Source organism: Schistocerca americana, chromosome 1 (genome assembly GCF_021461395.2).
Source record: "Schistocerca americana isolate TAMUIC-IGC-003095 chromosome 1, iqSchAmer2.1, whole genome shotgun sequence".
Lineage (NCBI taxonomy): Eukaryota > Metazoa > Arthropoda > Insecta > Orthoptera > Acrididae > Schistocerca > Schistocerca americana.
Genome location: NC_060119.1, coordinates 145,356,026 through 145,372,150, shown reverse-complemented (window position 1 = coordinate 145,372,150; position 16,125 = coordinate 145,356,026). Strand labels below are relative to the sequence as shown.

Sequence of the window (16,125 nt, the reverse complement as noted above, 5' to 3'; positions counted from 1 at the left end):
ATAATGTCACGAAGAAGAAGGTGTACTTAGATGAATGACGGACACTAACTTCACTTAATGAAGGTTTATTCAGCACTTACACATACAAGAGCATGGAGCAAACTGCCTCCGTCAAGAACACATACAGTATATATACAGCTATGGAACATTCCAGAACAATGGTTCTTGAAATTTGTGGATAATTCTAGAATTTACTCGAACCGAATATAGAAATTAAAATTGTACAGACCACGTGAGTTTTGAACTCACGATCCTCCATGTAATAGTTTAGTATCATAACCACTACACCACGGTGCTACTCAACTTCTTCTGTGACAATATAAAGAAAGAGAGCTTAATGTATTATTGAAAATACACAGTAGTCAATCAGATTAAGCATAAATAAGAGCCATCTATTAGATTTTACAGAAATTACTATTATATAAAGGTCAGAATAATACAGGTGCCTTTTTTTTGCAAATAGATGTACAATCCAGGAAATATCTGCATGAAGGTAACTTTAGTAGCACATATCTATGAGCTTCAAAGGAAATGACATTTCGGAACCAGAGGCAGGAAAATACAGTAAAAATAAAGGAATCAAAATTCTACGAGCAGTGGATTGAAACAATTGAAAAAATTTTTGTTACATGGTGGTAACTGTTCATTGAGGATGAGGCCACTGTTTTTAGAAATGTGCTAGAAAATCTCCAGCTCTTCGAATACATGAAGCCTATGACTTTGCTTTTCTGTAAGTAAAATGGACTTTTTTTCAAAGCTTTTCAGTTTGCATCTGGAAATTACCAGATGATCAGCAAAAATGGAATTGTGTATATTAGTGCCTCTTTTTCCCAATAAATGTTCCTCGTACCCAACACTAAAAGACCTTCCAGATTGTCCTATATAACAAACAGGACACATATCACAAGTGATTTTATAAACTCCTGAACTGTTTATAGGAGAAACTGTGGACTTGAGATTGAATCCATATTTTTTAATTAGAAGAAAACAAATTTTGTATGAAACAGGGCCTAAAGCTACTTGTGACTGTCAGAATCAGCACTGATGCCTAAAGTGGTCACCTTAGTGTCAGTTTTAACTCTGAAGACCTTTTCAACTAAAATTGGATCATAGCTGTTTCTAACTGCTACAATTTTTATTACATTCACCTCGTCATGAAGCTTGTCAGGTGACAAAGGTAAACTGCACGATGAATGGCTGAATGGAAAAATGTTTTCATGTGGGAATGAGGATGCACTGAACTAGCAGGAACAACTTGATCTGTATTATGGTTTTTCGAAAAATACCAAAGAAAGTTTGTTACTGTCAGTAGCAATACCAAGGTCCAAGTTATTAAGCTGACGACCGTTACTTTCTAATTCACAAATGAAGCTGATTTTTTTCATGAGGACTATTAAAAATTTCAAGCAAATGCTGAATTCCTCCCCGGGAACCACAATATATGATCAAAACATCGTCTACGTACCAAGCATATGACAAAATGGCCATATCAGCAGCTGAAAAACTATTGAAGAATTTTTTTCTAGTGTATTAATGAAAATATCAGCCAAGATGCCTGCAAGTGGGTCACCCATTGCCTGGCCGTCTTGCTGGTGGTAAATTTGCCATTGAAAACAAAGTAGTTACATTTCACTACCATTAATAGCAAACAAATTACGTCAGTGATTTGCTCATCAGAAATACCTTTTCATTAATTTGCTAGAAGAGAAATTCTTCAATAATTTTTCAGTGCTCGACACGTAGACGACATTTTGATATATACAGTGGTTCCTGAGGAGGATTTCAGCATTTATTTGAAATTTTTAATAGTCTTCATGAAAAAATCAGCTTCCCTTGTAAATTAGAAAATGATGACTGTCAGCTTAATTACTTGGACCTAAGTATTGCTACTGACGACGACAGACTTACTTTCGCTATTTTTCGAAAAGCCACTAACACAGATAAAATTGTGCCCGCTAGTTCAGTGCATCCTCATTCTTATGAGAAAGCATTTTTCCATTCAGCCATTCATCAAGCCGTTTCTGTACCTTTGTCACCCGACAAGTTTCATGAAGAGATGAATATCATAAAAATTATTGCAGTTAATAACGGCTATGATCCAATGTTAGTTGACAAGATTTTCAAAGTTAAAACTGATGCTAAAGTGACCACTTTAGGCAGTAGTGATGATTCTGGGAGTCACAAGTACCATAATGTTTCCTCGATTCCATTTTTAGGCCCTATTTAGTATAAAATTCATCGTCTTCTGATAAAAAATATGGATTCAAAGTTACCTTTCCCATGAAAAATCTCATTCATAACCTCCCGTACACAGCTGTTCCTATAAACAGTTCGGGAGAATATAAAATCACTTGTGATACGTTTCCCGTTTGTTGTATAGGACAAACTGGAAGGCCCTTTAATGCCAGGTACAAGGAACATTTATTGGGAAAAAGAAGCACTTCCACTTCTGCTGATCATCTGGTTATTTTCGGGCACAAGCTGAAAAGCATCGAAGAAATTTCCATTTTACATAGAGAAAAGAAAGGTCACAGGCTCGATGTACTCAAAGAGCTGGAGATTTTCAAGCATATTTCTAAGAACAATGGCCTCATCCTCAATGAACAGTTACAACTACGTAACAAAAATTTTTTCAATGGTTTCAATCCACTGCTCATTGAATTTTGAATCCTTTATTTTTACTGCATTTTCCTGACTGGTTCCAAAATGCCATTTCTTTTGACACTCATAGACATGTGGTACTGAAGTTACCTTCATGAAAAATTTTTTCTGGATTGTACACCTGTTTGCAAAAAAAAAAAAAAAAAAGAAACATCTATATTATTCTGTCCTTTATGTAATAGTAATTTCTGTAAAGCGTAATAAATGGCTCTTATTTGTACTTCATCTGCTTGACTACTGTATATTTTCAATAATACATTAAGCTGTCTTCCTTTACATTTGTTTTTAAAATTAACTGTTGTTTTTTTTTCCCAATTATTTCTGTTACAATATTTCAAATGGGCACATGTCACAGTCCGTGTGCAATGGGCGGTGCAATTTATATTGTTTTCGTGGTGGCACTGTACGCCGCTGGGCTGGTAGGTCTGATGATGTTCCTAGTGAGGCACACGTGGCAAAGGCTGGAACATTTTACTTTATTTTTAGCTTGAGCACAGCTGCTCTAAAATTGGACCACTCTGTTTTCACAACGTAATTTTACATAAGTAACCTTTGTACCTCATGACAATTGACATCTTGGTTAATGTGTTTTTCGTCATACTAAATTTTCCATATTTTTTTATAAGGTTTATTAAAATTTCATTCTGACGAAGACACTCTTAGTAGATGTCGAAACCTAGGTCAACGTACCAAACATTGATTTTGCAACCGGCTGGCTGTATAATCCTATGTTGAAACTTGTATGTGGTTGCTGAGTAACAGCCATGTTTAAAACTGTACAATAAAAGAGCTCTTCCAAGTATCATGTACAAAAGACCTCTTATAAAATCTTTGATAGTGTATCTTTTACATCCTTCCCCCAAAAGTTGAGCTATGGTACTAATTATTATACAAGATTTGTGTTTAACATCCCATTGACAATGCGGTAATTAGTGACAGAGCACAAGCTTGGGCAGGGGAAGGGTGTGGGAGGAAATCGGTCATGACTTTCCAAAGAAACTATTCTGGCAATTTAGTGAAATAACGGACAACTTAAATCTGGATGGTCGGATGCAGGTTTGAACCGTCATCCTCCCAAATGTAAGTCCAGTGTGCTAACCACTGCGCCACCTCGCTTGGTAAAAGATTTATCAAAGCTCTTTGACAGTATAATATGTTTTTCACTTTCCATACCCTTGCAACTCTATATCTCCAGTAACACTAGACATAAACACACAGGTACACTTCAAACTTGTTAAGTCATCCATTCCAATGTCCAGCACCTGGTTTCACACAATGAAGAACTAAACTTTTACACTTTCCTCTTGCCTGAAACAGAGTTGAAGCAACATATGTCCTAAAGTCTGTGAGTCTCTCAAGATACAATGTGCTCAGAGCTGACAAGCTAAACAAGCATGGTAGCAGTGGTAGTGCATATGTCAGATCTCACATCAAAATTAAAGTTGTAAAAATGTTGAATGTCAGAGATGAAATGTAAGCAGAATCCATATTCATGGAGCTACACCTATGAGCCCACAGTACATAGCTGACACCATTTATAAACCACCAAAGAACTACACAATGTCATGCTTCCAGTCAGCATTACACACATTTCAGTCTCAATAGTAAAACGTCATATAGCACACCATCATAATGGGGGCATGGACATGGGCTTAGTGAGAACCACCCATTCCCCAATTAAACTGAGGTATTATTTAGTTCTAACCACATGAGCATTCTGCCATCAGTAATCACATACAGAAATTATCATGAGTTTCTTCAAACCAATTACCATTTCCTTCTTGAAACAACAAGTATACTTGTTGAAACTGAAAATGGTGCCATTAAAACACAGTTTTCTTTCACCGAAACTGTGATGGATACAATCACTATGAACAGACATTGTTTTATCTGTTGAAACCTTGCAATCTGTCTTCTGTCATGTCCTCTGAAGTGTTAACATAACTGATGATTTGTGGATGAAAGACAGTGGGAGGAAAAGTATATCATATAACAGTCAATAAACAAATAAGAACTCACTGGACTGTTCACAGGGTCAGTTACATTGTTTATAACAATGACAAAGAGTGTGGCACTTAAAACAATGCCTTAAGGGACATCTTTCTCTTGTATAAAATTCCTTGACAGTGTGTATAACAATAACAGAAAGACAACCTTGTACTTTTCCAGTATCAGAGGGTACCCCTATAAGTACTTTCTGCATTGGAGGGATTCCTGTAAAGCTGCCTCCAGTGAAGTCAAATTATCTAGGGCACAATGATACTTCCTGAATCCACACTGGAGGTGGGTAACAAGCTTCTTCCTATGCAACATCCAAACGAGATGCATCTTTTCAACTTAACTTGCAAGAGCACCACTATGGTCATTTCTCATGATGGTTCTACCATTTTCCAGTTTTTGGAGGAGTATTTGATAATGGATTCACTTCGCAAATCCGTGTATAGCTCCTATGACGATATGTGGTTGAAAATACCAAGAAGGGTTTCTTTTGATCCTTTATAAGGCTGATACAAAATGCTATACATATAACATATTTACCTGACTATAAGACAACACCCTTCTTTTCATGGGGCTTCTTGAGAAAAATTTATTTTTAACATATTCTGATTAATCAAAATTTCACTGTTTTACTAACAAAGTGTCTCCCTAAAAAGTTAACTTTATACCTATTCCAAATTTATGACAGTTATTGATTTTCTACATTCTGATAATATAAAAGGAAATAAAATAAATGAAAGGAAATGGTTTACATTAATTTTCAGGCTGATCATTTTCTACATTTATCACTTAATAACCCTATCATCTATGGTATCATTTTTTAAATTTTAAAATTAAAAAATAATCATTTTTTAAACCATCATCCTAATAGTACAGCTGTGAAATTTATACCTTGTTGTCACTAATATCTGACTGTTTTTTCCAAACATGTTGTGATTTCTGAGGTTCTGCTTACCATGGGACCCGAGAACACAGCTGTTTCCTTCCAAATAAATATCAGATTTTAATTTATATAGATGAGGTGACTTACCGAACAAAAGCGCTGGCAGGTCGATAGACACACAAACAAACACAAACACACACACAAAATTCAAGCTTTCGCAACAAACTGTTGCCTCATCAGGAAAGAGGGAAGGAGAGGGGAAGACGAAAGGAAGTGGGTTTTAAGGGAGAGGGTAAGGAGTCATTCCAATCCCGGGAGCGGAAAGACTTACCTTAGGGGGAAAAAAGGACAGGTATACACTCGCACACACGCACATATCCATCCACACATACAGACACAAGCAGACATATTTAAAGCTTTTGTTCGGTAAGTCACCTCATCTTTATATATTTTTATATATTTTTTTCCCACGTGGAATGTTTCCTTCCATTATATTGATATCAGATTTTAATTTGATACTTACACGAAAATTTAATAGTCATGGGTGACAGGAATTCGAGTGTAGGAAAAGGGAGAGAAGGAAACATAGTAGGTGAATATGGATTGGGGGACAGAAATGAAAGAGGAAGCCGCTTGGTAGAATTTTGCACAGAGTACAACATAATCATAACTAACACTTGGTTTAAGAATCATGAAAGAAGGTTGTATACATGGAAGAACCCTGGAGATACTAAAAGGTATCAGATAGATTATATAATGGTAAGACAGAGATTTAGGAACCAGGTTTTAAATTGTAAGACATTCCCAGGGGCAGATGTGGACTCTGACCACAATCTATTGGTTATGACCTGTAGATTAAAACTGAAGAAACTGCAAAAAGGTGGGAATTTAAGGAGATGGGACCTGGATAAACTAAAACAACCAGAGGTTGTACAGAGATTCAGGGAGAGCATAAGGGAGCAATTGACAGGAATGGGGGAAATAAATACAGTAGAAGAAGAATGGGTAGCTTTGAGGGATGAAGTAGTGAAGGCAGCAGAGGATCAAGTAGGTAAAAAGACGAGGGCTAGTAGAAATCCTTGGGTAACAGAAGAAATATTGAATTTAATTGATGAAAAGAGAAAATATAAAAATGCAGTAAGTGAAACAGGCAAAAAGGAATACAAACGTCTCAAAAATGAGATCGACAGGAAGTGCAAAATGGCTAAGCAGGGATGGCTAGAGGACAAATGTAAGGATGTAGAGGCCTATCTCACTAGGGGTAAGATAGATATCGCCTACAGGAAAATTAAAGAGACCTTTGGAGATAAGAGAACGACTTGTATGAATATCAAGAGCTCAGATGGAAACCCAGTTCTAAGCAAAGAAGGGAAAGCAGAAAGGTGGAAGGAGTATATAGAGGGTCTATACAAGGGCGATGTACTTGAGGACAATATTATGGAAATGGAAGAGGATGTAGATGAAGATGAAATGGGAGATACGATACTGCGTGAAGAGTTTGACAGAGCACTGAAAGACCTGAGTCGAAACAAGGCCCCCGGAGTAGATAATATTCCATTGGAACTACTGACGGCCGTGGGAGAGCCACTCCTGACAAAACTCTACCATCTGGTGAGCAAGATGTATGAAACAGGCGAAATACCCTCAGACTTCAAGAAGAATATAATAATTCCAATCCCAAAGAAAGCAGGTGTTGACAGATGTGAAAATTACCGAACTATCAGCTTAATAAGTCACAGCTGCAAAATACTAACACGAATTCTTTACAGACGAATGGAAAAACTAGTAGAAGCCAACCTCGGGGAAGATCAGTTTGGATTCAGTAGAAACACTGGAACACGTGAGGCAATACTGACCTTACGACTTAACTTAGAAGAAAGATTAAGGAAAGGCAAACCTACGTTTCTAGCACTTGTAGACTTAGAGAAAGCTTTTGACAATGTTGACTGGAATACTCTCTTTCAAATTCTAAAGGTGGCAGGGGTAAAATACAGGGAGCGAAAGGCTATTTACAATTTGTACAGAAACCAGATGGCAGTTAAAAGAGTCGAGGGACATAAAAGGGAAGCAGTGGTTGGGAAGGGAGTAAGACAGGGTTGTAGCCTGTCCCCGATGTTGTTCAATCTGTATATTGAGCAAGCAGTAAAGGAAACAAAAGAAAAATTCGGAGTAGGTATTAAAATTCATGGAGAAGAAATAAAAACTTTGAGGTTCGCCGATGACATTGTAATTCTGTCAGAGACAGCAAAGGACTTGGAAGAGCAGTTGAATGGAATGGACAGTGTCTTGAAAGGAAGATGAACATCAACAAAAGCAAAACAAGGATAATGGAATGTAGTCTAATTAAGTCGGGTGATGCTGAGGGAATTAGATTAGGAAATGAGGCACTTAAAGTAGTAAAGGAGTTTTGCTATTTGGGGAGCAAAATAACTTATGATGGTCGAAGTAGAGAGGATATAAAATGTAGGCTGGCAATGGCAAGGAAAGCGTTTCTGAAGAAGAGAAATTTGTTAACATCCAGTATTGATTTAAGTGTCAGGAAGTCATTTCTGAAAGTATTCGTATGGAGTGTAGCCATGTATGGAAGTGAAACATGGACGATAAATAGTTTGGACAAGAAGAGAATAGAAGCTTTCGAAATGTGGTGCTACAGAAGAATGCTGAAGATTAGATGGGTAGATCACATAACTAATGAGGAAGTATTGAATAGGATTGGGGAGAAGAGAAGTTTGTGGCACAACTTGACCAGAAGAAGGGATCGGTTGGTAGGACATGTTCTGAGGCATCAAGGGATCACCAATTTAGTATTGGAGGGCAGCGTGGAGGGTAAAAATCGTAGGGGGAGACCAAGAGATGAATACACTAAGCAGATTCAGAAGGATGTAGGTTGCAGTAGGTACTGGGAGATGAAAAAGCTTGCACAGGATAGAGTAGCATGGAGAGCTGCATCAAACCAGTCTCAGGACTGAAGACCACAACAACAACAACAACAACAACAACAACAACAACACTTACACGAGAATGTTACAATGTTTCTTGCTTTCAAAATTGTCATTTGCCTGCTGCTCTCTCATTGGCTGCATAGAACCAGCAGCTGTCACACCCCCTTTCGTTCCCATCGTAAGTCACAGTGAGCACTGACAACATTGCAGCGCAAAACACTTAAGTATACCATTGGTCCCTATAGTCAATTAAATTCCGACCTCATATGGAATCAGACAACTGCAGTTTAAACATAGTAGATGTTTCTAAAATTCCACAGTATGTGCCTAGATACCCATGGTTGGCAACATAGTGTAATTGCTGCCCACTCACTACTCTCCTCCACACACTCATGTTCTCAACCAAGCTGTTATCACTTTTCCCCCTACAACCCTTCCATTGGTGCTGTTCTTGAGCAACTGTGAAACATGGACTGCAATACCTTCTGGGGAGCAAGTAATATGTTACAACATTAACTAATACATAAGTAAAAGATCCCAATCATGGTAAGTCATGTTCTCAAACTTTCACGCTCCATGCAATCTGTTGAGGTCTGTTGGGACCATCAACAAGACAGGTCTTGACAATGTAATTTATTCTCATGAAAACAACTACAATCAGTTTAAAATAATTTATTTCAATCTAGATCGATTTTTCTTCTTGTTTCATCTGAATGTCGCCATCGTGTTCTAAACCTGATTAAAAGCTGGTAACATTTTAACCCAGTATTCTAATACGCGAACTTTAATATTCCAGCATTTCAGATTTGCAATGGTTTATCTCGCATTTACATTAACCTATGATCTTGCAATGTTAGTCATTTAAATATGTTGCCTAGACAAATGTGTTTCTGAAATTTCATTACTCTAAATTAATTACTTTTGATGTTGTGATTTTTTTCCATCAGTGTATAATGCCCAGTGTCCTCCAATATCTATCTCTTCTTTCAACTTAATAACTAACACAGTGCATAGGCCTCACATTTGGAAGAATAGTGGTTTGCATCCCCATCCAATAATGCTGATGTCGCAAATGTCAGGATCATCTCTTTGAGAAGTACACAGCCAGCGTTTTTCATTCATCCTTCCAAATCAAATAAATATATTGCTTTGTTTCTTTCATGATCTACTTCTCTAAAACAAAATGTTAACTATAAATTCTACTAAATAGGTGATGGCTAGTTGAGTTCTCCTAAATTTCATTATTACATAAACCAATGACAACCCACTTATCAACAATCAACACAGTGTGGCTTACAAGAAAACTCTAAGTTTTAATTATCTCTGCCATGAATAATAAATCCAGTATTTGGCAACAATAGATTTGTCTGTTACATTTTGGAACACATTTAATTTTATTGGGTGTTTATTTTTAATAACAATGTGGAAAGAATACTACACACATTGCTATTATTTTAAACAAAGATAGTACTAAATGAATACCTACTTTTATGCGTCTGCTGTTGGAGTGTGACAGGCTGCAGAACAGGAAGAGGTTTAGGTGCAATATCTGCACCACCAAATATATCTCCGAGTACTTCTATGTTTGATTGTGTAACTGATGCGTTTGGTGTATTTGCGGACTGTTTTGGAGGCTCTACATCAAGACCTAACAATAGAGAATATAACATTAATTGTGGTTCACCAATTAAATATATCCTTTTTGGTAAGGCAATTCATATTTCTAATTTGTGATGTGCTTTACTGGGACCTTAAGACTTGCAGTTACAAGACATTAAAGTGTTACCCAAATCAGCAAGCTGTTTGCCAAGAAGTTCCGTTGGTACTGGTGGGAGCTTTTCTTCACTTGGTGTGCTGAGATCCAGCAAAGACGTACTTTTGGTTTCAGGCAGTTCACCTTGAACAATTATGGCATTGTATTTGTCCGACACATGACCCAGAGCATCACTTGCTTGAAGTACTTTGTTGAGAAGATGTTCATTGTTGTGTATCTCTGTTGCAAAGCGAAATAAGTTTGTTCGTAGATTATTACAGCTTTGATGCAACTCCTTGATAAGTTCAAGTTCCTCTTCTGAAGTCTCGCCAGGCTTGTAAGAGTCCAGCATTTCCGATAGTAATCGAACACTGCTGTGTACAGACTCTATTTCATTATTACAACGGTTGGTCATTTCAAGTCTTCTTTCATCCTGGAACAATAAATACACTAACACTACCATACACATTCTGAAAACCACAACATTAAACTGTTAACAACAGAATTATGAAAGATTAGTATAGCCTCAACAGAACAAAATGTTACAATACTGTTAAGTTTGAAGTGTAGCATATCACTTCTGGTTGCAATATCCATCCCTCAAAAGTGATTATTTCAGTACCTGTAACATTATTTTCCACTGTTCTATAAAAACAATGATAGTTCTACATTTCAAAATTTGTTATCACTGGTATCACTAATGATAAAATGACAGCAATATCTAGTTCAAAATAGAAGAAAAGAAAGTCCTTAATAACGTTCTGTGGAAATCGACACCTTTAATAAAGGAACACAATTTCAACCGGACTAATTCACAATGAAGATAGGTAAGTCAAATTAATTCCGGCAACCACATTGTGCAATTACATACAAATACCATAGATGCAGGTCTGAATGAGGCTATGAGGACCATCACTGGCACTGGCAGATAAATTCCCATTCAGTAGTGCCCTGTTCCTCCAGATCTCAGGAGAAAAATGTTGAAGGGGCAAAGTCTTAAAAATACGAAGTCCCAAAAGAACTCACTTTTCAGAATCCACCAGCTATACACGTGAAGTTTTTATCTTCGGATCACATACGTTTTCGATGTCACTGAGAAATGGGACAAAAGCTGGAACCAACATCCACTTCAGAATGCCCATTTAAATCAAAACACAACAAATAAGGCTGCATGGTTTGATGTCCCCCATCATGAAATGTCAAGATTCAATCGTGTCTGAACAAGAGCATGAGTATGGTGCTACATCTTGAAGAAGGGGAATACCTGTGAAAAGTGCTGCATTTGACTCTGGTGAGCAGAAAGAAACTGTAAGTGATGTTACAGATAACTGCCCCGTACATGCTTTGAAAGATGGCCTAAAAGACTTGCATACCAAGTTTTGTGATCTGGCTGTCAGATTTTATTATTACCCTAGGGGACATCGCTCAAATACCATGCAACACCGCCTTTACCCTTTATAATACCAACAATTTGGTGGTGAAAGGAGTCCTCAAGTCTTCCTAGGTATGCCTTATCCAGATGAAGATCGACTGATTCAGCACGCCAGTCAAGCCACGCATTCGCCAAAATGGAAACATATGCGCACCAGCCCTGTGAAGTTGGCTGTTATCTAATAATATGGAAGTGCCCTCAGCTTACTCATTATGAAGATGCAGAAGAAAGGGCAACACCCAATTTATGAGAATGCTGAAATTAATAGCCTTGTTCACATTCACAGTAACATGAATGAGTGTGTCCAAGTCATTATACATCCCCAACCTCCAGGTAGAGTTACACCCTCCACATAGTGTGGGTATAATGCCCCTCTGGGCAATCAGCACACTCAAAGCTTTCATAATTTGAAGAGAGGCAAAACTGCTACATGTCAGACCACACTGGCTTTTACTTGTATTCCCATAACGATACTCATTTGTTTACAGGTTTGTCGGCATCGGTACAAGCTTATCCAGAGCCAAGGTGAACCTCTTAAGAACATTACCTACTATTCTCAATGAGATCCACCTTGTTTCGTAATCATGGATGTTTGATGCACAATTAATGATAGAATCGATATGATTTACATTATGGTGAAGCTCATAAGAACGCTGGAGCAACTTGAGACTTATACAGAGAATGATATCCTGAAAGGAGACAATCATCTGCAAGAAAGTTTCAATGACTTGCCAACTTATTCACCAAACTGAGAGGTGTTACCCAAAAAAAACACAGTCGACAAAGAACTGCAACTGATAAAAATTTGGAAGTCGCTGTATTAGCTGCAACTGCCACTAATCCTCACGTAAGTTCCCATCAACTGAAATGTGATTCGCGAATTTCTCAAAGGAGTGTTCTTCGAATACTTAAGTGTAATAAATTCCATCCATATCACATTAGTCCAGAAGCATGTTTCATTTTGCCAAAGGGTTGTAGTACAATGTGAACATAGTACATTTTCAAACATTTTATTTTCTGATGAGGCAACATTTGCCAATGTTGGTCAAGTGAACCAACATAATATGCATTGTTGGTCAGAGGAAAACCCAAGATAGTTATGTGAAGCTGAGCATTACAGGTAGTGGAGCATGAATGGTTGATGTACAATTCTGGGATTACATATCAACAGACCATACTTCACTAAAGGTAAACTGAATGGCTGGAGGTATAGAAAGTTTTTGGACAAAGAACGTCCAGCATTGCTGTGCCCCTTATGGAACAGGGTGCCATGCGGTATCAACACTGTGGTTGTCCATCTCATTACTCAGCTGTTGTCCATCTCATTACCCAGCTACAGCTCAAGAAATACTAAGCAGCGATTATCATGATCGACGGATAGGATGCTGAGAGCCTGCCCATAGGCCACTGGATACACTAAGGACAAAGTTTATCACGAAATGCCAGCCACACCTGAAAATGTACATCAAAAGGAATGTCCACGCTGGAATCAACAAAGAAATGTCTTTTGAAGCACGTTTTCAGAAATGCATTGATGTTAATGGTCGTAATTTTGAGCATCTGTGAAACTGAAATTGTTTGTAATGTGAAAATGAATTATGGTTATGCAGTGTAAAAGTACTGTATGTATATTATGTAAATTGATGCCAGTAAAGTCAAAATGCATGAAAACCATTTGCTGTCTTATTTGTCAAATATCACATCACCTATCACTACAAAACAACAAATGTAGTACAACTTTTATACTAAAAATTTAATGACCTTCCTATTTCTGTAGAAGAAAATACACAATCACATTTAAAGTAAGTAATGTGACCCTGAAAAAAATGTTGAGAAAGGGATTTTAACAGTCACTCTCTCATCCCCCCTTATGAATACTGCAAATTTTGTATGTAAACATTTCCAATTTTCCCCTTTGATTCAAGAGCAACACGGTTATGGCACTATAAATGCTGGAGGAGGAGAAGGAAGAGGAAGGGGAGAAAGGGGAGATTAGTGTTTAACACCCCATTTACAACAAGGTCATTACTGGCAGAGCACAAGCTCAGATTAAGGAAGGATGCAGAAGGAAAGCAGCTGTGTCCTTCAAAGGAACCGTCCCAGCATTTGCCGTAAGCGATTTAGGAAAATCGTGGAAAACCTAAATCAGGATGGCCGGATGCATGAACCATTATCTTCCCGAATGCGAGTCCAAGTGCTAACCACGGCGCTACCCTGCTCGGAGTGCCCACCCCACATATATGTGTATGTTCTGTAATGCCATATGCGAGAAATAATGAAGGTGTAATTTAAAGGAAAAATAAGAAAAGAGTAAATCAATAATTCTACCAGCAAACACAAGAAAAGAATAAATCACTAACACTAACTCGGAATTGAAGGTACAAAGACAATGCATGTATAAGCATCCCACTACCATTAACGAAAATATAGCCTTACCATAAACCACAATATATACTTATGTTCCATATGTACTTGTTGGAGTCATGTAGAATTATGTTTTGGTATACATGTCTGCCTAATTCACAATGTACTTAACAACACAAGAATGGAAATTTCATGACAGAAACAGCAAACTAAAATTAGGAACAATACTTACTCAACAGCAGATAATAGCTGGATGGCACAAAAATACAAGTAATTGTTCTGAAAATCACACCTGCATTTGAGCTTTCAGCTTATTTCTAGCCTAAGCACACATTATCACGTTCAACTCAGCACTGACAAGGTCACTGACATTCAGGACTGGTTGCCACTGCCCTCAGTACCAACTAGGAGCACAACAATGATTATGAACTCTGGTAACAAGGCAATGAACACAAAACTGATGGGTGGAGCATAAGGAGAAAAAAGGGGGAGAGAAAAAATAATTTGCCCAGCTATTACAGAAATTTCCTACACCATTTTTTACCATGACACCAGCAAATGTCTCAACACATTGCCTGGCCAACAACCAGTACTTGCCTTATCAGGCACACCTTGAAAATCTCAAACATATCTTTAATGTGTTTTGTCTATATCTCCCTGTGTTGGAGACAAGGCATATTCTATGCAAAATCTTACCCTCACCCCTCTAAGTAGTTTTCTGTCACACACCAACCTTAGCTATACTCTCACCTATCCATAAGCCAACTGTGCTCCACACACAATTCCCAGTAGGTGACCTAGCTGCAAGATTTGTCAAATACCCATCCACCATCTCCTACTGCAGCTCAGTAACAGACACTTAATATGCTACAAAACAGAGGGCCGTGGCCATTTAATGTGCTACAAATGACAGGGGCACATATGACAGCTCCACATTATAACTCTATACTGTAATAAATGTGCAGTGTTCTATGTGAGTATGACAGCTAATCCACTGGCTCCTCCCATAAGCGACCGCAACTTAAATGTGTCTAGTAGCAAACTCCAGCACAGCAATGGTGAACATGACAACACCAATTACTTCAACAGCTATTTCAACGCCTGTGCTATTTCCATCCTGCCCCAAAGTAACAGCTCCTCTAAAATGTGTAGCTGAAAACTGTTGTTCGACCATACCCTTCATTCCAACAATCTCCCTGGCATAAATCTCAAGCAGTCTCCATCTCCTACATCCTATTTCCAAAAGCCTGCCCTCACCCTTTACTCACACATCCTTTTTCAAGCCATACCACATTTTTCATCTCTTTCCCAGTCCATCAACAGTGTCAATACAGCAAAGGGCTGGTTGTTTGGGATTCTGGGTGAATGATTGCAAGTGTGTGTACTCAAACTAGAAAAAGAGTTAATGCACTAAATGGCACTATTAAATATATAAACACACCACTGCAAGTACCTTGTATTGACCATGTATGATTTTTTTCCTCCTGGTTTTCTGGTTTGAATATTTACCAGCCCACAATACATGATGGACTTAGATGTTAATCATAAATTGAATAGTTTTATTTATTATTATTCTCAAAGAGTGAGCTGCTGATAGGTGTTTCCTGTTACGCCAAAAAAGGCTGACATCTCTAAACTTAGTTCCACAGAATATCTCAGAAAAGTCAACCATGTGCCACATGTCAATTATCAGTAGGTGACTCGTTGACTAACCACAATTAACTAATAACAACCAAAAATGAGATCATTTACCTCTTTCACCATGTTTTTGATAAGTCTGTTAGCTGCCTGCAAATCATCAGGGTTCTTGCTCTGCAGCAACCTTTGCAATAGCCGTGACTGTTCATCATCATCAAAAATAGACTTTTTTGTTCTTGGTGGTGGTGGTGGTGCTGGAGCTGGTGTTGGACTTACTGCACTGTCAGTTTGGTAAATAGGAAGAGGAGGATCTTCCTAAAAATTAAATGATTTTCTTCAGAATAATCCATCTTAACTTTTATTTAGGAAGAAATGACACAAAGAATATCAGAACAGCTGATTAACAAAAATAACATGCATTTAAATACACACAGTACTGTATATTTAAAAAATG

General features: G+C 37.7%; 1 protein-coding gene across 4 annotated transcripts in view; it reads right to left on the bottom strand.

Annotated features, from left to right (window-relative positions):
• The window catches only part of LOC124551243 (ADP-ribosylation factor-binding protein GGA2), a 129,789-nt gene that overhangs the window by 75,844 nt on the left and 37,820 nt on the right, over positions 1-16,125 (bottom strand). For all 4 annotated transcript variants that reach the window (XM_047126248.1, XM_047126256.1, XM_047126264.1 and 1 more), the window contains exons 4-6: positions 15,786-15,986; positions 10,271-10,670; positions 9,971-10,132 (exon numbers count right to left, since the gene is read on the bottom strand). In XM_047126248.1, the coding sequence (XP_046982204.1) occupies positions 9,971-10,132; positions 10,271-10,670; positions 15,786-15,986 (763 nt within the window). The remainder of the gene's footprint in view (positions 1-9,970; positions 10,133-10,270; positions 10,671-15,785; positions 15,987-16,125) is intronic.